Source organism: Schistocerca serialis, chromosome 2 (assembly GCF_023864345.2).
Source record: "Schistocerca serialis cubense isolate TAMUIC-IGC-003099 chromosome 2, iqSchSeri2.2, whole genome shotgun sequence".
In the NCBI taxonomy this organism is placed as follows: Eukaryota; Metazoa; Arthropoda; class Insecta; order Orthoptera; family Acrididae; genus Schistocerca; species Schistocerca serialis.
In genome coordinates, this window is record NC_064639.1 from 877132737 (window position 1) to 877157453 (window position 24717).

Consider the following 24717-nt stretch of genomic DNA (forward strand, 5'->3'; position numbering starts at 1 on the left):
CACCTACACCAACTGAATAAACATTATCTTGAATAACTCATGTTAATTTCAGAATAATTTAACATCTACAAAAGCCTGTCACAATAGAGAAGCACACATCAAGGAGATAGACAAAAGAAAGTAATCTTAAAGATATCATACACTAATTTTGTTTCATTGTGCAAAGTGATAGGTCAATCACTGAGGTCATTACAGCAGCCCCTTCCCCCCCCCCCCCCCTCACACACACACAGACACACACACACACACACACACACACTTTTTTTTTTTTTTTTTTTTTTTTTTTTTTTTTTTTTTTTAAAATCTAGGAGCAACGAAGATGTCAGGGAAATGGTGTTTCGCAGTTCTTCCAACCACTGCTGGTAATAGTGGGAATAGTGTCCTTATCCAGTGTTGGGTTTAAGTAGAGGTCAAAGCATAATCCAGATCTTCTGTGCTGCTGGCTTGTGAGGTGGAGAGGAAATACTGTTTCTGCCCCTGGTCATTTAGACACTGTGACCAGTGGCCAAAGGCACTTCTTGCCCTTTTCTGAACAGGCTGGTTTCAGGCATTCGATGAAAACAGTCTTGTCCTTATCATTCCCTCCTGTTTGAATGTGTTGATGTCTAGTTGTAGGACTCTGTAACATCCCATGTATGGAAATCATAAAGGGTGCTGACATGTGTCATTACCAGGAGGTCCTTGTGGACAAAGACTGATTTATCTCCATGTATTTTTGGTGCTGTTGGCTGAATTTGAGCCATTCCTCTCAGTAGATGTTGGCTGAAGTCCATCGCAGCTTCTTCACTTGGAAGATGTCTTGGTTTGTTGGAAATGAGCTCAGCCAGAAGTCATATTTGTGCTCCACATACCAGTTGTGTTGCATGTTGCACATTATAACTACCTCCAAAGTTCTAAGAAACCTTTCTACCATGCCTTTGCTTGTCGGATGGTAGCTTGTGGTTCTGATATATGAGCAGCCACATAGGTGTAGAAGCTCATGGAGTACAGTGACTCAAATTGCCTCCCATGATCTGTTGTCATATGAGCCACCCTAAATCTTGTGATACAGCCAGCCACCGACAAAAGCTCTGGGAACAGTTTCTGTTGTCATGTTTATGATGGGAATGGCTTCCAGCCAACAAGTAAATCTACCTACCACTGTCAACAATCAATTATACTGTACAGCAATGGACTCATGAAGTCCAAATGTAGATGCATGCACTTTTGACATCTTTTGCATGACTGCACCCAGTTTTGTTAAAATGTCACTGAGTGGTGCTTGTAGTTCCACAGCTGTAGGCACATGCTTTTTATAGTAATTAAGCATCACTAAGGAAGACCTTAGATCTTTGTATGTTTTCAGCACTGGAATTTTATGTATGTTTCACACTTCCTCTGGCATATGAGTTACAACCACTGCAGACACGTTAAAACTGCAAAAGTTCAGATTGTCTCTACCCAAGATGCATTTGTCCTCATACATAACTATACCATACTATTGAAAGTATTAGCAAAACTGCCTGAGATGAGTCTTGTGTTGTTTCTGGTGAATCAGAGAACACCAAATTATCATCCATGCAACACAACAAAAAATCCAAGCAATGAAGGACTTGGTGGATGAATCATTGCCAGGTGTGCACCATGTTCTGCAAACCATAAGGCTTGTAGTGATATGTCAACAGGCACAATGGGATAGTGACAGCTGCCTTTCAATGCCTTCTGGAGCTACCGGTATTTTTGCATAGGGTTTCTCACAATCAGTGACACTAAATACCTATGGGTTCACAGTTGCATTGTTGAAATCCATCACGTGTGGAATGGGATATCTATCAGGCACTGTCCTTGCATTTAGAGCTCTGTAGTCACCACATAAACACCATATATTGTTTCTCTTCAAAACCGTATGGAGCAGTGAGACTCATCAGTGGGGCCCATTGTACCTGCCTTTATTTGCCTGCTTATGTCCTCCTGTGGCTACAAAAATTTCTTTGGAGTTAGATGGTGAGGCTTAGCAGCAACTGCTGATATGGATGATGTCCAAATATAATTTATTGTATCGTGTTTGCATGTTCGCCCTGCCTTCTCTGTAGATGTGGTCTCCAGAAATTCCTATACAGTGTAGTCAAAAGGAAGCTTAAAGTGCATTTAATCTACCTCCACTAATGACAGATGGTACATCAGCTACTATGAAGCTCCACTAAATTTTCCTGTTCATAATGAGGTCCAATTCTAGATACTTCCTACCACAAGATTGAATGTGCAGATCATTAGCGGCTGCCAGTAACTGTGTAAATCTGTGCAGTGAACTACGTGCTGTGTAGGTAGGAAGATGAATAGCTGAGCAAGGATTTTAGGTTATCTGACCACATTGTGAGTGACATTTGTTTTGATTTGTGTTTTGTCACAGTCTGAAGCATTTAAAGTCTTGGTTTTCAAAAGAAATTAGCTATGTAATTTAGTGCCTGTGAATTCAGGTTTTCAAAAATGTCTTCAGACGAATGTTTCACCAAAACCACTACTCCAGTGGTAGACAAGTCGAGAAGCAAAGATGATTAGAGTACATGGAAGTTTGGAATTAAACTCATTCTAATGCACAAAAAATTATGGGATATTGACATAGATGCAAACACTGTTACAAACACAAGGAAGCATATAGATGCTTGGACACTTATTCTTTTGCATATGTTCAAATCTCTATATGTATAAGTAGAAAACACAACATATACAAAGGAAGTGTGGGAGACTCTGGAAAACTTGCTTGCTGGTAAGAATAAAACTTGGTGGATGAATCTCTAGGATGCTCTGTTGGATACTACATTATCCAAATTTGAAGCAAATGTTCAAAGTTACTTTACTCATATTCTGGATGTAGCCAGCAAACTGCAGAGCATGGGCAAACCATTTGATGATGGACTAATTGCAGTCATTACTCTCAGAAGTTCACCAAAAGTTTGTGTGCCTTACCAGATGGATTAGAATCCAGTACAATGGACGAAAATTTCACCTCAGAAAACGTGGAAGAATACCTGAAGTTGGAAAAAGATAGCAGTGTTAGTGCCTTGTTCACAAAGCATTTTATGAAATCATGTCTGGATTTCTGCAAAGACAAACAAGAAAAACATAAGATAAAATGTTTCAGCTGTTGCTAGCATGGTCACATCAAGTCTGACTGTCCCCAAAAGCAAGAATCACCAAAGAAGGATTCCAAGGGAGCAGACACCTCATTGCTTTGTACACTTGGTATGTCAGATTTCAACCAGAATGAGTGCATCTTTGATTCTGGGGCCCCATGATACATGACTTCAACAATGGAAGGGCTTCACAATTTTGTATCTGAACACTCCAAACAAAAAAATTTCCAATACGCTGATAATGTTGAATTAGTAAATTAAGGGAAAGGAGATGTTACTGTCAATTCACCAGACATATCTTCTATCAGAAAGTACCTTCTCTCCATCTGCAAAATTCTTCTACTATGCAATTCCAAATTCCTGGAACCCATAACACACAATGAAACTCTTGCCCCACACGAACTAGAGCAACATGCACAATACCACCCAAAAAAGCTCTCCACCCTGCTCACTTCCTATTCACACCTTGGAGTACCACTGTCCACCACCTCTACAACAACCCCCAAACCTCCCCCACATCCTCTCATCGCTGACAAACCCCTGTCTCGCAGGCCTACTCCACTTACCACACCCTCTAAAACTCCCTTCCACCACTACACACAATCCAGAACCTAAAAAGTCTTATAACACAGTCATGAACCTTTTCTCCAGAAGCCTTAGTCCCACAGAAATATCAATCCTTTCCAAAGGCCTCACCTTTCGGCCCACTCCCAAATTCAGTCATGCAGGACTTATTAAAGACAGACCTCTCCTTCTCCCAGTCCCTACAGTGGTAACACTTTTTCACCACCAACAACCCTACCAATCAGACTCAACCCAAGACCAATGTCGAACCCTGCCTAACTCAGTTCACTCCTCCATCCAACCGCAATCCACCCCCACTGCCTCCAAATAACCTCCTGTTAACTTTCCAGAACTTTTTAACCTTGAACTTTGCCTCACCATCATTCACCAAATCCCTCAACATGCAAAATAACCTTACATCCACAGAAAGAATCGCAGCACACCATCTAAAAACTGATCCCAACCTTATAACCCCATCTGCAGACAAAGGCTCCACCATTGCTGTTTTGAACCACAAGGATTACCTGGCAGAAGGACTCCACCAGCTATCAGATACTTCCACCAACAAATCCTACCACAGTGACTCCATTCCAGAAATCCAGCAGGATCTCCAGTCACTATTCAAATCCTTAGGCCTGTCCCAAACCTCTTCCTAGAGACCACCTCTCTGCTCACCCCTACCACTCCCTGCACTCCTGCCTTCTACATGCTTTCTAAAGACCATAAACCCTACCACCCAGGATGCCCCATTGTGGCCAGTTACTATGCCACCACTGAGAGAATCTCTGATCTTGTATTCCAACACCTTCAACCTGTTTCCTGGAACCTATCCTCCTATATAAAAGGTACCAACCATTTCCTCCACTGACTCTCCACAGTCCCTAATGCCCACGGACTTACTGCTACTGAACACTGCCTTTCCCAATGCCTGAGAGGTTCCAAACCAACAACCTCTGTCCTAGTCGGCACAACCAACTACATCCTCACCCACAATTACTTCTCCTTTGAAGGCATTACCTACAAACAAATCTGGGGTACAGTTATGGGCACCCACATGACACCTATTCATGTGTCATCTAGAGTAATCCTTCCTAAACAACCAGAATCCTAAGCCCCTCACCTGGTTCAGATTCATTGATGATATCTTTATGATATGGATCAAGGGTGAGGATACCCTGTCCACGTCCCTCCAGAACCTCAACAACTTCTCCCCAATTTGCTTCACCTGGTCTACTCAACCCAACAAGCCACCTTCCTAGATGTTGACCACCACCTCAAAGATGGTTACATCAGTACCTGCATCCACATCAAACATACCAACCGCCAGCAATACCACCACTTTGACAGCTGCCTCCTGTTCCATACCAAGAAGTCCCTTCCATACAGCCTAGCCACCCATGGTCATCGCATCTACAGTGACAAGCATTACCTCTTGAAATATACCAAGGGTCTCACTGAAGCCTTCACAGACTGTAATTATCCTCCCAACCTTGTACAAAAAAAAATCTCCCATGCCTTATCTTTCCAGTCTCCTGCCATCTTCCAAAGTCCCACCATCCAGCCACAGAGGAGCATTCCCCTTATAACTCAGTAACATCCAGGACTGGAGCAACTGAATTACATTCTCGGCCATGGTTTCAATTACCTCTCGTTGTGCCCTGAAATGAGAAATGTCCTGCCCACTATCCTTCCAATCCCTCCCACAGTAGTATTCCGCTGCCCACCAAACCTACACAATATAATCATCCATCCCTACAAAACCCTTGCTCCCAACCCCTTACCTCATGGCTCACACCCCTGTAATAAACGTAGATGCAAGACCTGCCCCATACATCCTTCTGCCACCACCTAGTCCAGTCCGGTCACAATCACCTGTCCCATCAGATGCAAGGCTACCTGTGAAACCAGTCATGTGATCCACAAGCTAAGCTGCAACCACTGTGCTGCATTCTATGTGGGCATGACAACCAACAAGCTGTCAGTCTGCATGAATGGCCACTGAGAAACTGTGGGCAAGAAACAAGTGGACCACAGTGTTGCTGAGCACGCTGCCAAACATGACATCCTTCATATCAATGACTGCTTCACAGCCTGTGTCATATGGATCCTTCCCACCAACACTAGCTATTCCAAACTGCACAGGTTGGAACTTTCCCTTCAATATATGGTACATTCCCATAACACTCCTGGCCTCAACCTTCGTTAGTCATTGTCCTCACTCATCCAGCCCCTTCCCAGTTCCCATTCCAACACTACACAGCCCTCATTCCACCATCGCACACAGTCTTTTTACTTCTCCCCTTTTCTGCTACCCCCCGCTCTCCACCTCTCCCCTGCCCTCTGTCTAACCTGCAGCACTTCACTGTCCACCACTCCTATCCTACTATCCCTCCCCCTCCCTGCCCCAGCCTCCTCCTTACCCCAACCCAGTCGCCACTCCCATCATATGCCATGCATAGGTGCTGCTGCTCGCAGTGTGACTTCAGTTGTGTGAGTTGCGTTTGCTTGCTGTGTGTGTGTGTGTGTGTGTGTGTGTGTGTGTGTGTGTGTGTGTGTGTTGTCTGTCATCTATTTTTGACGAAGGCCTTAATGGTCAAAAACTTTATTTATGAAAGTCTTTTTGCTGTGTCTATCTGCGACCTCAGCACCTTCGCTATGTGGTGAGCAGCAGCAACTTTCCTTTTCATTACATTGTTAGCTTCTATCAGGAACATTATTCTTGTCCCTGGCTTAGCCACCAATTTGTTGTAAGTTTATGCTTTGCTTGAGAAAGGCACAAATGTTGTTTTTTACAAAGATGGATACAAGATGCTCAAAAGTGGAGAGACATTTGTTCTGGGTCATAGTCAAATGGAATTTATAGACTAAAAATTTTTGAACCTGTGTTGTCAGATGAGCATGCTCTAACTGTTAAACAAAATTAATAATGTGGAAGAGTTACGGCACCATAGACTTGACCATGTTAGAGTTGACACTGGACTTAAGTTACGTTTACAGAGTGGTGGCATAAAGTTGGAGTGTTGCAAAACTGAACATATTGCCAAGTGTAAACTGTGTGTGCTTGGTAATATTTCAAAATTTACATTTTCTGAGACTGGAAGACAACATGGAACTGGGATGCTTGTTCTTGTGCATATGGATTTATGTGGCCTCATGGAAAAAATGTCACATGGTATGGCAAAGTTCTTGTACGTAGCAGTGGATGATTGTTCCAGGACGATATTCTGTTATTTTCTTGAGAGTAATGATCAAACATCGGAATTTTTCTCTGCATCTAAAACTTAGGAAGGAAATAGAGTGGGTGCAAAGATCAAATTAGTTAGATCAGACAGTGGCAGTGAATTTGTAATCTCTAAGTTTGATTCATTTCTCAGAAAGAATGGAATGTAGCATCAGACTCGTGTGCCCTATAGTCCAGAACAGAATGGTGTAGTGGAGAGGACTAACAGAGCAATTTGTGAGATGACATGGTGCATGTTATTTGAATTGGGTCTACCTACGCAATATTGGGCAGAAGTATGAATTACAGCTGTGTTTGTCACAGAGCAATTTGCCTAACTTCACAGAAGTTAGGGAAGGGAATAGTGTCTTTTTTGAACCATTTAAAGGTGTTTGGTTGATGGACCCTTCTCCTTATAGCAGATCAAAATAGAAGAGACTGGGATGCCGAAGCTAAACAACTTGTTTTCGTATGTTATGATGAAACAATGAGAGGCTACAGACTAAATGATCCATAAAACCCCACGAAAATTGTGAAAGGGAGAAATGTCATTTTTGTGGTGAATGAGTTCATGACTAACAGCACCAGGACACTCATAAATAATGAAGATTACTGTATGTTATGGCTGAATGAATGGTATACTGAATGGGGATAGACAAAGGAAATAGTGGACATCAGCAACGCTGGGACTGACAAAGCCGATACTGATCAAAACCCACACTATATGCCAGATACTCAGTCAGTGGTAGACATAGTAGAGATTGAGATGCAGCCAATGGACCCTGATGCTCCAGAAGGGACCATCCAGTCAGAAGGTACCAAAACCCAAGGAGTACCCAGATTATGTCACCTATTTGGCAAGAGTTTTTTTTCAGTTTGGGAGAAGATCCTGTTAACTTGGAGGACACAATATTGACAAGTGGCAGAGAAGACTGGATAAAGGTCATGAAAGAGGAAATAAAGGGTTTCCAGAACAATGGTGTTTGGTAACTTGTGGGCCCACCAAAGAGTAAAAATATTGTAGGTAATAAGTGGGTATTTAAGTCGAAAAGGAATGCAGGTAGTACAGCACTCTACCAAGCTAGACTTATTGCTAAAAGATTTACACAAAAGTTTGTTAAGAGATTATTGTGAAACCTTTTCACATGTTATGAGATATAGTACTCTTGGAATTTTCATTAGTTTAGCTGTAAATGTTGATCTTAAGATTTATCATTTTGATATTAAGACTGCTTTTCTGTATGTGGACTTGGAGGAAACTATTTTCATGAACAACCAAATGGTTTTACTTCAAAAGGACATTTACAGTTTAAAATTCAGCTAAGACAGTGGACTGAAAAGGCAAAAGTGTGGTTTTAGATCTAGATTATGCTGCAAATAATGATGAAGAGTTTCTGTTCATTAAAAGGTCAGGCAAAAATCTTGCAATTGTTGCTTCATATGTGGACGATTTTTATGTAATGTGTAATAACAATGTGATGAAAGACAAACTGTATTGGGTATTATCTGAGCTTTTTGAAGTTAAAGATCTAGGAGAAGCAAAGCCCTTTACAGGTATGTGTACAACAGGTCATTATCTCAAGGGTACTATGAATTGTGGCATTGTGTTTTACAAAGGAGATTTCGAAGATCTGCATATAACTGTTTATGCTGACTCAGATTTTGTAGATGATTTAACTACAGGGTTGTCACAGTATGCAAGTGCTTTTCTGTTGGGGGGAGAGCAAGAAACGGAAGCACTTTGCAACTTCAATTACTGAAGTTGAATGTGCAGCTTTAAATTCTGCAACCAAAGAGGCAGTATATTTAAGATGGCTGACAGGAGAATTGTTAAATAATATGCATCAAAATACTGTAATAATTTTTCATGACAACCAGAGTTCTATTAGACTGACACAAAATCCTGTGTTGCATTCTAGATTGAAATGCAGTTGTGCTAAAGAGAATTTTATTATACAATGTGTAAAAAGAAATGAGACTGTTGTTAGGTACTCGCCGTCAAAGGAAATGCTTGCTGCTGTGTTAACTGAACCACTTGCTAGAGAGCAATACATGTATTTTGCTCACAAGCTGAAACTGTTGCCACCTTAAGTAGCACTGTTATATTGGTAATCTGGCTCCTTGTTTCTTCTTTGTCCTTGCTGTCTATGAGGTGTGAACTATCTTTGAGTAGCAGTTCCTGTTTGTGTGTGTATCATGTAATATGTCCTCTGTGGATATAAGTATTATGAACTATGTAATCATTATTTATCTTTACCACTACAAAATTCACTCTGCTATCACATCTAGTGTGGTACAACTGACGGCAATCTGCTGGGATGAGCAGAAATTTATGTTTACTGAAAACACGACATGGTAGCCATGGGTGGAGGATAGGAGGGAGAGCGACTAATTCGATGTTTGTGGGCATGAGATGCATTTTGGTGACTGCAGAGTGCAACATATTTTTGAGCCTTGCTACCACATCTTTGATGATACCACCACCAGTTACTACTAACAACACAATCCTTTTCATCCTGCTCTTGAATAAAAGTTTTGGTTCACCACTTATTACGTAGTATGGCCTCTGAGTGTTGTTTGTGTTAAAGCGCTGCTATTTGGGCACCACTTCATCAGTTGTTGCCATGGGCATGCTGGAAGTTATATGTGGTCTGGGTCCACTATGTGGCCTTCCCCAAAGCATGCACTGTCCAGGGCTATCTGTCATGTTCTTTGCTATCTGTCATGTTGTTGTTTGCCTCCATGCTGAAAACATTCTATTGCAAGTTGTTTGATATGGTATCCACTTTACCCACCAGAACACTGAGAGGCATCTCTGTTGTAACTGCTAAAATGGTCTGAATGTTAGGTGGATGTTTGTTTGAGCCAAAACATGCACCAGTGACATAAGTTTCTTTTATAACTGTTTGGGAGACTTGATTTAAATGGCTCTAAGCACTATGGGACTTAACATCTGAGGTCATCAGCCCCTAGAACTTGGAACTACTTAAACCTAACTAACCTAAGGACGTCACACACAACCATGCCCGAGGCAGGATTTGAACCTGCAACCGTAGCGGTCATGCGGTTCCAGAATGAAGTGCCTAGAACCGCTTGACCACTCTGGCCGGCTGGGAGACTTGCCTCCTAATTATTTATCTCCGAGTAATTTCTCCAGTCAGAAATGTTTGATGAAATAGTTTCTTAATTCAATGTAACACTGAGTTTGCAATACTTTTGCTTGAACTATCTGCACTTCATTTAAGTGCACCAAGAAAACAATCAGTGTTAATCCTGATGCCATGCTGTTCAAAAATGCTCTCTGCTTGCCTGAATCGTAATTCTGATCTTATTGTCCAGAATGACTGCAATTTTAAGTGGCTCAGAATCCTACCTTATGTTGACATTGGGAGGAGCCTGAAGTGCTAATTGGTTGATGAACTTGCCTCAGAGTGCTGTATGGTAGGCATGCTCCTCTGTGTTTCTTCTTGCTTGAAGTCATCATCAGCATTGAGGTTAGCAACTGGAGCCCACCAACTCTCAGCACTGTGCTGTGTACGAGACAAGTGAAGCAATGTATTGCCCCGGAGACTCCCTCTGAAATGTTTGTTGGCAGACTTGGATAATTTTTAGGCCCTGCTAAAAATATCCTGTCAGTTAAATCAGGGTCACCATCCTCACTTTGACTCAAGAGACAGGGTTAAACATTCACTTTCTCTATACAACTACTCAACTGACTGTAGCCATCTGACTACTCTCAAAAGACTCCTAAATCTGACCACTGGACTGGACAACAAACATGTTCCAAACCATTTTGAAAGCTTTATTACTCTCTAACAACTTACAATAAATTGCTCTTAGAAGGGGAGCAATTTCTTTTGCATTATCTATTCAGAACTGCACAGGTACACCATTGCATCCACTTGTAATCCTTCTGTGCAGTCAGTTTGTTTGTTTTTCGTGTTCACAATCACTTATCACTTAACATGTAATTTCAGAGTTTGTGCTGAGTTCAAAGGAGGAAGCATAGGTCCACAGCAAGATCATTTTCAGGAAAACAAGAACAAAATACTTTCAGCCTTCTCTTTGTTGGCTTTTTGAGTTGGCTGTGTAACAAATTATCATTGCTCATAGCGGCACAAACATTTGTATGTCTTCAATGGGCCAAACAACACAGTAAGTGGACAACAGTTGACTGGAGGCATGTAGTGCCCTCCAGTGAGTCGCAAGGTTGTTTTAAAAGGATGCAAGGAGTCAAATACACCAAAGGGCCCCACAGAATTTTAACCAACAGTGTGAGAGGGCATAGTTCGGTCCAGGAGTGGTCATGTTATGTTTTGCGGATGCTTTTTGGCCCACTAATTCTGGTTACTGTGAATGTGCACCAGGAGATTTACTTCAACATTTTCAATGCCAAAGTGCTGCCCTTTCTTCTACATCTTCAGGATGAGCATGCTGGGGAACTCCCTTCTTCCAATATGACAATACACGGAGCTGCGAACATATATTCCTGGTCTGATGAACACCCAGGATCCTTACATCACCTTGACTAGTCCACTAAATCACCTGATCTTGATCTAAGAAAATGTCTGGGACTTTCTAGAATAGCAATCAATGTTGTTGTTGTGTTGTGGTCTTCAGTTTGAAGACTGGTTTGACACAGCTCTCCATGCCACTCTATCCTGTGCGAGCCTCTTCATCTCCAAATAACTACTGCAACCTACATCTTTCTGAATCTGCTTAGTACATTCATTTCTTTGTCTCCGTCTATAATTTTTATCCCCTCACATTTCTCTCAAATACTAAATTGAAGATTCCTTGATGTCTCATAAAGTATCCTGTCAACCAATCCCTTGTTTTAGTCAAGTTGTGCTATAAATTTCTTGTCTTCCATATTCTAATAAGTACTTCCTCATTAGTTACATGATCAATCCATCGAATCTTCAGTGATCTTCTGCAGCACCACATTTCAAAAGCTTCTGTTCCCTTTTTATCTCAACTTTTTATTGTACATGTTTTAGTTCCATAAATGGCTATGGTCCAAATTTCGCTTCTCCAGAAATGTTTTTTTTGCCATTGACAGTCTACATTTTATATCTTCTCTACTTTGGCTATCATCACTTATTTTGCTGCACTAATAGCAAAACTCACCTACTACTTTAAGTGTCTCATTTCCTAATCTGATTCCCTTAGCATCACCTGATGTAATTTGACTGCATTGCATTATCCTTGTTTTGCTTTTGTTTATGTTCATCTTACATCCTCCTTCCAAGACACTGTCCATTCCATTCAACTGCACTTCCAAGTCCTTTTCATCTCTGACAGAATTACAATGTCACTGACAAACCTCAAAATTTTTATTTCTTCTCCCTGAACTTTAATTGCTACTATTGCTTCTTCAATGTACATATTGAATAAGATTGTGGGTAGGTTACAACCCTGCCTTACTCCATTTTCAACCTCTGCCTCCCTTTCACAGCCCTCGACTCTTATAACTGATGACTGCTTTCTGTACATGCTGTAAATAGCCTTTTGCTCCCCTGCTACCTTCAGAGTTTCAAAGAGTGTATTCCAACCAACATCATCAAAAGCTTTTTCTAAGTCTACAAATGCTATAAATGCAAGTTTGCTTTTCCTTAATTTATCGTCTAAGATGAGACATAGGGTCAGTATTGCCTCGCATTTTCCTGTATTTCTCTGGAATCAAAACAGATCTTCCCTGAGGTTGGCTTCCACCAGTTTTTCCATTCTTCTGTAAAGAATCCAATTGTTTTTTGTACTCATGATTTATTAAACTGATAGTTCAGTAATTTTCACACCTGCCCACAACTGGTGGATATTGCTTTTGAAACCACAATTTCCAGTGTTTTTTGGCTGTTTAGTGACAGTCGTGATGACAGATCATCCCTGGGATTGGGAGTGAATATTGTAAGCTCTCTTACCATTAATTCTACAATTATAGTTTGTTCAGATGAGTAGTGACCTCACATCCATAGATTGCATTATGGTCAACAATAATCATGGTACCTCAGCAAATATGAATCCAGTTAGATTTCTAATTTTAAAATAGTTGTATTATCAATGAAAGGAAATCTTGAAATAGGGATGTTTTTAACATTTAGCTGCTCCACTGTTGCTGAGTTTATTTTCAAAGAGTTAGTGTAGCTAATGCCTATCCTTTCGAAGTCACATGCTTCTAATCTATATGACACAATTTTACCTTTCCATTTGAGTAATCATACAAATGTTGATGAGAAACTTTCACTGAAGATTAAATTATTATGAGAAATACTAGCAACTTATTCCATACTTCTTATATACAATGAGGTGACAAAAGTCATGGGATAGTGATATGCACATATACAGATGGAATATACACAAGGTATAAGAAGGCAGTGCATTGGCAGAGCTGTCATTTGTTCTCCGATTATTAATGTGAAAAATTTTCCAACATGATTATGGCCACATGACAGGATTAACAGACTTTGAATAAGGGATGGTAGTTGGAACTAGATGCATGGGGCATTCCATTTCAGAATTCATTAGGGAATTTAATATCCTGAGAATCACAGTATCAAGAGTGTACCAAGAATAACAAATTTCAAGCATTACCTCTTACCATGGACAGTGCAGTAGCCAACGGCCTTCACTTGGCGACTGAGAGCAGCGATTTATAAGTAGAGTTGTCAGTGCTAACAGACAAGCAACACTGTGTGAAATAACCACAGAAGTCAATGTAGGACATATGGATAGTGTGGTGAAATGTGGCATTAATTTGCTATGGCAGCAGAGGACCGACCCGAGCGCCTCTGCTGACAGCACAAATCGCCTGCAGTGCCTCTTCTGGGTTTCTGACCATATCGGTTGGACCTCAGACAATTGGAAAATTGTGGCATGGTCAGAAGAGTCATGGTTTCATTTAGTAAGAGCTGATAGTAGGGTTTGAGTGTGGCACAGACCCCATGAAGCCATGGCCCAATTTGTCAACAAGGCTTTGTGCAACCTGGTGACAGGTTCTTAATGGTGTGGGCTGTGCTTACATGAAATGGACTGGATCCTCTGGACTGGAAATGATAATGTTCAGCTACTTGGAGACTATTCATGGACTTCAGGTTCCCAAACAACAACATCATTTTAGTGGGCTACAACTGTTCGCAATTGGTTTGAAGAATGTTTTGGATAATTTGAGCATATGATCTGGCCACCCAGATCACTTGACATGAATGCCATCAAACATTTATGGGATATAATCGAGAGATCAGTTCATGCATGAAATACAGCACTTGCAACAATTTCGTATTTATGGATGGCTAAAGAGGCGGAATGGCTCAGTATTTCTCCACAGGATTTCTAACAACTTGTTGAGTCCATGCCATGTTGAGTTGCTGCACTATGCCAGGCATAAGAAGGTCTGACACAATATTAGGAGGTACAGTGCTATAGCAGAGACAGTGTAAGGGCATCCCTGACAGCTCGCAGCACTGTTGCCGGCTTTCAACTGTGAAGCACTAATGGCTGCAGGCAAAAACAGTAGCCCTGTTCGGAGCTGTGATAACACTGAAGTGTTGCCTTAGAGACATTTACAAAATTGTGTACCTCTACTGGTTGAGGTAGGTCTGGCAAAGGTGCCATGCCCAGCCCACTGCGATCATCAGGGATCAACCTACAGGGACTCAACTATAGATGAGATAACTTGGCGGACTCCATGCTTCAGTTTAACCATACGCCTCACATTCTTAAGCTCATATCATTGTTCATTGATGGCAATGCTCGAACTTTAGCTAGCCATCCAGCAGCTCAAGTTAAGCAGTGGAGGAAATAAAAAAGAATATCACCTCAGCAAAGCATTTGTGCATATATGGTAAGTTTATAGGGGTGAAAGCAAGGGACGTTTAAAACAGAATTTTATGTTTTCTATACGTAACTGAAGTGAAATGATAATATTATCAAGAAATTATCTTATCACTCATTCTGTTGGATCTTCCTTTTACATTTAAGAAACAACAATTTACAGTGAGATTTGTGTTCCAACCAGGATCAATAAATTACATGGACAAAATATTAAGTACTACACAATGCATTTGAGATTGCTGTTTCCTTCATTGGCTATTTTGCATTGCTTGCTTAAGTTTGCTGTTGACCAAGAATTAACTCGCTCTTGCACCTGGAGGGGAAACTACTAATATTTTATGTAATCACATTGAGTTTATGCAATATCTTGAATACTGTACTCATATTTATGAAAGCTCATAAATAAGTTATGTTTATTTTAAAATTTTGTATTTTTGAGGATCCACTGCCTCCAGATGCATAATAAACATAAACATGGTCCATAGTATCCTATTAAGGACCATGGTTACATTTATTAAGTTTATTTTTTTTACATTGCGGACATATTTAATTTCAATTCCCATCTAATATAAGATTTGGACAGATAACTGAGCAACGCCAGTTAATGCGGTAAAAGAGATGTAATGCAGATCCCACCATTCACGCCCTATACAAATTATTTGTCATTGGTTGATGCATAAAGGGATGGCATCACTTAGGCCACTTATTTAATATTGGCTCCTGTTTTGACTGCACTCGAGACTGGATTTTTCCCAGTTTACATTGGTCAAGGGACCTGTATATGGAATAATGAGTGGAACACCAAAACAGGTTGAGTAAATAAATTAAATTCAAAAGAGATGGCTGCAGGTGCTTTAATTTTCATTCCTTATTATATACTGGTGTGCAAAACTTAAGGATGTCAGTAACGTTCTCATGAAGTATCAGTGGCAAGTACCACAGATTGATGAAACCTGGATCATATATAGAAGAGAATGCTACAATATAATTCAGAAAGTAACTGAAAGAAATTAACAATGGTCCAAGCTGAAATGACACTTTTATTGAAAGACAATAATTATACTGAAGTTATTCATCTGACTAAAAAGTTAAGAAAAGGCTCCACAGAGCCCCACTGAACTTACTGGTCTCCTGCTGCTGCGTGCTGACAACTCCTAGTCCCCAGTAAAGCAAAAGGTCCCAGTCTCAAGTTGTAAATGTACACCCTCCTCTAACATTACCTTTATTCAACAGAAGTCTTCAATACCAAAAATACTTTATACCTTTTAAACAGGTTAATATTATCTGACCTGTTTAACTAAAAGAATTTCATATGAATTTGTATACGATGTATTATATATTTCAGGCTAAAATGTACAAAAAGAAATTATTTTATTACTTTATTACAATTAATATGAATTAACCTTGTATTCTCAGTTCAATATTCAATGAACTGTGGATGAAGACTGGCCAACAGGCATTACATTCATTGATCAAAAACGACAGTGCATTGAGAATGACTAGTTTCTAGCTTAAATCTAGATCTGCCAATAAAATTTCAAAAGGACGACTGATAGCTGAAATCTATTATTTACAGTCAAGGTAATTTTTATTGCTTTTAGTAATATTAAACTACAGTGTGCCTAGAACATGCTGTAATATGCTAATGTGTCATACACTATCGAATAAATTGAGATGTATCAATGTGCTGTCATGATACTGCACACACTCATGCTGATAATTAGCAGTTTAAACAAATTGAGTATAATATTTCAGAAATATAACTAGTTGGAGAATCAGTTAAATTCTCCAGTGTTTCATTACATTAAGAATGGTAAAAACAGCCTAACAATCAGAGTGTGGAGATATTCAAGTTTTAATTAAGCGAGCGTATGAGAATTAATTCAGAGGTGAATGCAGTGCATCACAGGCTGTCCAGGTAGCGTGTTCGGGGGTAGGTGCGGATGGCAACCTCCCATTATCATGTCATCATGTAGAAACAGCCAGCAGTGCTGGAAGGGGTAGGAGCAGGCGCAGGGATGTAGAGAAGGGACCAATCGTAAAAGCTAAAATCCAGTTCCCGTGGGTCAACACTCCTTCACTTTGGTCCCTGTGGACAAGTCCATCAGTGGACCCAACCAGAGGGAAGGGACGGAAAAATATTCCATTGTACATTTTATTGTGGCAGACAGTGGAGAATTTGCAGTATTTATAAAAGCATTCTTGAGAGTTTGTCTTCATGCACATAAATTGGAGGAAATGCTTCAACTGCAAGCAGAAGTAATATTTGGTAAAGTGTGGTGTCTGAAGTCACAGCCACCAAGAATTGTGAATTGTGAGGAGACATGCCACTGTTGGAAGAGACGTGTCTCAGCAGTTGAACGGGACCGACATGTGGCTAGTGTTGCTCGTTCCTAATGACACAATAGGCTTTGTATGCCACATGTGGTGCTAGTAACGTCATTTAATTAAAATCATGCAGATACTGAACTTTAATAATGTGTTTTAAGAATATTTCTGCTGGTGACAGTTTGCAGAGGCTTACAAGTGAATAGTTTACGAACATAGCTTGAGACATGTGCGACGCAGTCCTCCCGTGTGTGAAGGTAGGTTAGTGCAGTGTAGTGGTGAGCTCTTCTCTACTCAAGAGCTCTTGTACTGTCGTCACCGATGACCCTTCGGTCGTGGCTTGTAATATGGTGAGGTTCGTTGACTTGGAGAATATCTGATTGTTTATTTGGAGGTGGGAGAATTCTCGCGTGGCAAAGAGCACTGACGGTATTTTCCCATCACGGATTAGCTGTGTTGTGATATTTATAAAAAGAAATTCTTACATGAGTGCAGTTTCTTATCTGTTATTTGTACCACTGGTAATGGCACATTCACATTTGAGCAAGTTCTGTAAATTCTGATAGGCACATCTTTAATTTTTTTTGATGTAATGATGAATGTACATCCATTTAATTTGATGACATTGGACCTCCACAATATAGTTCATTTCTGACAGAATTAGTTTCTCCTTCTTGGTAGTTATATGCAAATTCCTCAAATGCAGTTGTGTCGAAAGATTAATTAGAGAGAATTCGTATGTTGGAGCGCAGCATGCTGGTAACTGCACTAGAGGTAAGGCCAGGTGAGTTTCACAGGTTGGTGCACGGCGGCTGGTCTTCAAAGATGCAGTACTAGCAGGTATGTCAGTACTAACATGTTGCAACGCCCCCCCCCTTCCCCCACGCTGCCCCCCACCCCCCACCCCTACGCTGCCCCCCCCTATCCCTGCCTGTCTTCTACTTTAACAGTGAATTATGTCCAACGGAATGTTGTCCAGCAGATATTTTGTCATTCCATGTTCACTCAGATTCACCTGTGAGTTAAGGAGCATTTCGCTCTCATTTAAGTATATGGCCGAAAGAGTCAGCCTTCAGGAATTGTAAAACGAACCCTGTCATCCAGAACTGTATGCTACAAAGAATGCAGATTCGCCATGAGATAGGGAAACCATCTATTGTGGTGAATGGGGGCTAAGCGCTGTAGTGTGCGAGTGAGACAGATGAAAACCTACGTCATAGGGAAACCCCTTAGAAGCTGTTTGTGGCCAAGGAGACGTAGAAGTGTTAAATATGGCGGACCTAAGATCGGCCATAAAGGGAAACATTTAAGAAAACTATTTAATTCTGTAGCAATTCAGGGAATGAAGTCACAGTAATTTTAATCTACCATCATTCATAAATTTTCATGGTAATCCCAATAAAACTTCAATATCGTTCATATCTATGATAGTTTAGGATTTACTGTTAAAGTGAAATTAACAAGTTTTGTAACAAAGACCGGAAGGCTAAAATCTGAATACTTTGGTCGATCTTAACGATCGATATTTCATATAGAAGAGCATAATTAAAATGACAAACGTTGTAAATATCAATTTTGTAACTTCATTTGTTTAAAAGATATAGTAACTTTAAACTATCAGTATTTCAGTTAAGTATCAGACCATCATTTCCTCCACACAAAAGACATTGAACGATGACAGCATGACACCTTATTGAATCAATAGGTAATAGAATATTTGATGTAAGGTTTAGTGCATAATAGCTACTTTTGTTCTTTATTTATTTATCAGAAAGCACAAAAGGTGCAAGGCTACTGGCCATGACATTCAAAGTTAAGAAGGAAATTGTATTGGTTTTATGTAAAAGAATTTAAAGTTTACTATAAAATGGATATTATTGTTACTTTATTTAGAACGTGAATATGGTCAAGCTTTGATTATTTAAATATGTTAAAATGTAAAATAATATAGAGAAAGCTGTAGCCAATCAGACGGACGGCCTCAGGAAAGGGAACTGCTCTAGTCAGTTGAGCGAAGATGTTCGGCGAAAATTTCATGTTGTGTGGTATCGCGGGACTTAGTCATTGAGCAGTGAGCAGCCGCGTGCATGGTGTGAACTATTAACTTTTCGTGTAAATGATGAGGTGGAGTATCGGACCTCTATTTCACGATGAGATTGTGAATGATCGAACTGTATCAAATGGATATGCGCTCGAGTGTAACAGTAACTCTAAATACGACCACTTTCGCTATTAGTTTGCTTTCAGAATAAACATTATTCTAACCAATTCGCAGCTGTGTGGCCTAAATCATTTATCAGTCGTTAACTTAGTTCCCGATATTATTATTATAAGTTATATTAACTTTGTATTTCGCAAACTTGCGATCAGCCAGGCAATTTAACCAAAGGGTCACAAGTCTCTACTTTAGGACGTGTAATGAGACACGTGCGGTTCAACTCCTAGACGAGTTTGAGCCAAGACATTTCGATGAAGGGGAACCGCATGTGAGCCCGAAAATCTTTGCGATGTTAGCTCGCACAGCCGATGTAATTTTGTTGTGTTCGGCACCAACACAATTGTTAGTTTCGCCGTGAACATTAATCTGACCACGAGAGGATACAACAAATGTTACAAAGTGATTGTTTATTTCAGCACAACAATACAATATATTTTATTCGATGTAGGACTGGGACTGCATTTGGCAATCACCCGTACTTTCACATAACAGTGACGTTGTTTTCGTAATTTTTAGGTGTTTAATAGCGAATTTCCGAGTATTGCAGTTATTCAAGTTCTTTTATAACTTAAATGCTGTTCACTTTGAACACATTCTAAAATTCCGGTGACCCAGTCGAATGTTTTAAATTTAGTATTTAAATCTTGTACTGTCCCAGAACCAAAATAATCTCTTCATTAATAAAAATCTACGCTTAGGAGCGAGATGATTAGGGGAAGTATAACTAGAGGATCAGTTTCTATTTAATTTATCCACTTCCTTGGCAGCATACAAGTCAATGCTACTAGGTCGTAGAACGAGTCACTACACAGTTTACCGAACAATGATCAGAAAATTTTTAAACAAGAGACTTGATAAAACACAAAAAAATTGTGAGAAACTGCAGGAATACATTAACACTCAGACCTACTGCGTGGAGCTGCTCTGTAGAATGGGATTGTGCCATAACGAAACCTTTCATCTCAGACCCGAAAATTTCAGGTTTATCTACCAATTTTTTCAGTTCTGCTAGAAGTATACTGAAGATCTAATTAAAGCACACCCTTGTATATAATGTGAAAGAAGTGATATCCTACTCAGTATCGGTTTTAGGGTTCCGTGCCTCAATCCGTAAAAATGTTGCCCATCTGTCTGCCGGACTGTTATAAACCATTCTTCTCAGGTATGGGTAGACACACCAAGTTGGAATTTATGTCACACACTAAGGTCAACGGTCCCTCAGCGGCGTAAAAATTGAAGCTTCTAAGTCAGTGCAATCAAAAGATATGCCCATTTATGTCACATGTTTTGATAGTCGCAAACTCATTCATCAAAACCTATAGGGTACTTCCCCTTGACCTACGACAAGAAGTTTGGCGAGAAGAGTGGTTTCACGGCACATGTAAAGGAAAAAAAATAATAAAATTGTTAATTTTTAGTTATACTACACCAAAAAATATTTCTTTCATTATTTGTTATCAGACTTCGGACTTAAAATACAAACGTTCTCAAAAGTCTTGGAATTCCTGGGATCAATATCTCGCCAGTATCAAAATCGATAACAGGCAAAAACTGCCGAGATTCCCGACTCGCAGGGTGAATGAACTGTCTATATACGTAAGTTTGGTTCAAATGACTCTGAGCATTATGGGACTTAACTTCTGAGTTCATCAGTCCCCTAGCACTTAGAACTACTTCAACCGAACTAACCTAAGGACATCACACACATCCATGCCAGAGGCAGGATTCTAACCTGCGACCGTAGCGGTCACGCAGTTCCAGACTGTAGCGCCTAGAACCGCTCGGCCACCCCGCCGGCCTACACATAAGATTGTACAGAGCCCTCAGACAGCGAGGCCTATTCACACCTTGCCAATTTTTCCATTTGGTGTTTATTGGATGAATGTTGCGCTTTCTCCTGAATGAGTCAATGTCGTCAACAGCAAATCCCATGAAGGAGGCATCAAGTAAAGGTAAAACCAAGGTAAAATAGTTTGAAGGACAATATACAGCAATGGTATACCCACTCATAAGCATACGGTTTAGGGATGACAGAATTCTGAGCGACCTGAACAACGACCTAGGCCAGTTCGAGAACTGATCCTGTAGGTCTGCCTGATTGTCCTTTTCTGGGCTAAGAATATTCTTAGCGAGTGCACAGGGGTACTACAAAACATAGCACCACTGGAGATGGTGAAGCAGAAGTAAGCTGTGATACTTTTGGACCTCCTACCTCAGTGTGGTATCAGTATAAACTATCAGTTTAATAAGTCACAGCTGCAAAATACTAACACGAATTCTTTACAGACGAATGGAAAAACTGGTAGAAGCCGACCTTGGGGAAGATCAGTTTGGTTTCCGTAGAAATATTGGAACACGTGAGGCAATACTGACCTTACGACTTATCTTAGAAGAAAGATCAAGGAAAGGCAAACCTACGTTTCTAGCATTTGTAGACTTAGAGAAAGCTTTTGACAATGTTGACTGGAATACTCTCTTTCAAATTCTAAAGGCGGCAGGGATAAAATACAAGGAGCGACAGGCTATTTGCAATTTGTACAGAAACCAGATGGCAGTTATAAGAGTCGAGGGACATGAAAGCGAAGCAGTGGTTGGGAAGGGATGAGACAGGGTTGTAGCCTATCCCCGATGTTACTCAATCTGCATATTGAGCAAGCAGTAAAGGAAACAAAAGAAAAATCCGGAGTAGGTGTTAAAATCCACGGCGAAGAAATAAAAACTTTGAGGTTCGCCGATGACATTGTAATTTTGTCACAGACAGGAGGAGCAGTTGAATGGAATGGACAGTGTCTTGAAAGGAGGACATAAGATGAACATCAATAAAAGCAAAAAGAGGATAATGGAATGTATTCGAATTATGTCGGGTGATGCTGAGGGTATTAGATTAGGAAATGAGACACTTAAAGTAGTAAAGAAGTTTTGCTATTTGGGGAGCAAAACTGATGATGATCGAGGTAGAGAGGATATACAATGTAGACTGGCAATGGTTAGGAAAGCGTTTCTGAAGAAGAGAAATTTGTTAACAACGAATATAGATTTAAGTGTCAGGAAGTCGTTTCTGAAAGTATTTGTATGTAGTGTAACCATGTATGGAAGAGAAATGTGGACGATAAATAGTTTGGACAAGACAAGAAAAGAAGCTTTCGAAATGTGGTGCTACAGAAGAATGATGAAGATTAGATGGGTAGATCACATAACTAATGAGGAGGTATTGAAGAGAATAGGGGAGAAGAGGTGTTTGTGGCACAACTTGACTAGAAGAAGGGATCGGTTGGTAGGACATGTTCTGAGGCATCAAGGGATCACCACTTTAGTATTGGAGGGCAGCATGGAGGGTAAAAATCGTAGAGGAAGACCAAGAGATGAATACACTAAGCAGATTCAGAAGGATGTAGGTTGGAGTAGGTACTGGGAGATGAAGAAGCTTGCACAGGATAGAGTAGCATGGAGAGTTGCATCAAACCAGTCTCAGGATTGAGGAGCACAACAACCTCAGTGTGGTACCACGTATCAATACCACCCCACAGGTGTTCCAAAGCTGGCAACAGATTTGGAAGTTTCCACCAGATGCCGACAGCAGTTGTGCATGATCTGGAAGACCCAATGGTGTGCACCGACTGAGCCATACTTCCAGCAGCTCATTACCACATGCGTCCTCTGCCGCCACGATACAGGACGGTCGGTGGCAGCTGCTCGGGTCACTCACTCTTAGAGCCTCTTCGCTAGGACACGATCGTTCGTGGTTAGTCCAGAGAGCCTCTTCCTTGTTGATATTGAGCACTGGACTTCATTTCATGCTGCATTATTTGTAATGAGTCTTCATACACTTGGAGAAAGTAAAACTTCTGTTCACCGTGTTAAATTGTTCGCTAATCACTTCTGCTCCTGTCCAGCTTTCCTATGATGACAGTTGGCACACCAACTAACTCATCTCTCCTAACCATTGTGTAAGAAGTCGTCACAACACTTGGCTTCAATCTAACTGCAACTACTGTGTATGCAAACATCAGCTACCACATCTACTAAATTAATGTGTTCCAGAGATGAATTCCTTACCGTGTGCTGAAGCTACAGAAACAAAAAGATAAATGTTCACAACAGTGGGGGTTTGCTGGGTACCTACCTGTGAGTCGCCGGTGCGCATGAGCTGCCAGTTGCAGTCGAGCTGCTCCTCGGCCTGCAGGTAGTAGCGGCTGTCCGTCCAGAGCGCCGCCGCCTCCAGCGTCACCACGGCGTCCCCGGCGCTGCCCGTGAAGCCGCTCACGTAGTCGCGCCGCCGGTCATGGTCCGCCACGTACTCGCTCTGCGAACACGCGGCGCGTAGCGCTGCTTAGCTAGTCCCCTGTTGTGTACATCATCTACATCTACATTTATACTCCGCAAGCCACCCAACGGTGTGTGGCGGAGGGCACTTTACGTGCCATTGTCATTACCTCCCTTTTCTGTTCCAGTCGCGTATGGTTCGCGGGAAGAACGACTGTCTGAAAGCCTCCGTGCGCGCTCGAATCTCTCTAATTTTACATTCGTGATCTCCTCGGGAGGTATAAGTAGGGGGAAGAAATATATTCGATACCCCATCCAGAAACGCACCCTCTCTAAACCTGGCGAGCAAGCTACACCGCGATGCAGAGCGCCTCTCTTGCAGAGTCTGCCACTTGAGTTTGCTAAACATCGCCATAACGCTATCACGCTTACCAAATAACCCTGTGACGAAACGCGCCGCTCTTCTTTGGATCCTCTCTATCTCCTCCGTCAACCCGATCTGGTACGGATCCCATACTGATGAGCAATACTCAAATACAGGTCGAACGAGTGTTTTGTAAGCCACCTCCTATGTTGATGGAGTACATTTTCTAAGGACTCTCCCAATGAATCTCAACCTGGTACCCACCTTACCAACAATTAATTTTATATGATCATTCCACTTCAAATCGTTCCGTACGCATACTCCCAGATATTTTACAGAAGTAACTGCTACCAGTGTTTGTTCCACTATCATATAATCATACAATAAAGGATCCTTCTTTCTATGTATTCGCAATACATTAGATTTGTCTATCTTAAGGGTCAGTTGCCACTCCCTGCAACAAGTGCCTAATCGCTGCAGATCTTCCTGCATTTCGCTACAATTTTCTAATGCTGCAACTTCTCTGTATACTACAGCATCATCCGCGAAAAGCCGCATGGAACTTCCGACACTATCTACTAGGTCATTTACATACAGGGTGATTAAAAAAGAATACCACAACTTTAAAAATGTGTATTTAATGAAAGAAACATAATATAACCTTCTGTTATACATCATTACAAAGAGTATTTAAAAAGGTTTTTTTTCACTGAAAAACAAGTTCAGAGATGTTCAATATGGCCCCCTCCAGACACTCGAGCAATATCAACCCGATACTCCAACTCGTTCCACACTCTCTGTAGCATATCAGGCGTAA

General features: G+C 40.8%; 1 protein-coding gene across 1 annotated transcript in view; it reads right to left on the bottom strand.

Annotated features, from left to right (window-relative positions):
* Positions 1–24717, bottom strand: part of LOC126456093 (xaa-Pro aminopeptidase ApepP-like) — a 121428-nt gene that overhangs the window by 65976 nt on the left and 30735 nt on the right. Inside the window, exon 2 of the mRNA XM_050091849.1 lies at positions 23397–23576. Within this exon, the coding sequence (XP_049947806.1) occupies positions 23397–23576 (180 nt within the window). The remainder of the gene's footprint in view (positions 1–23396; positions 23577–24717) is intronic.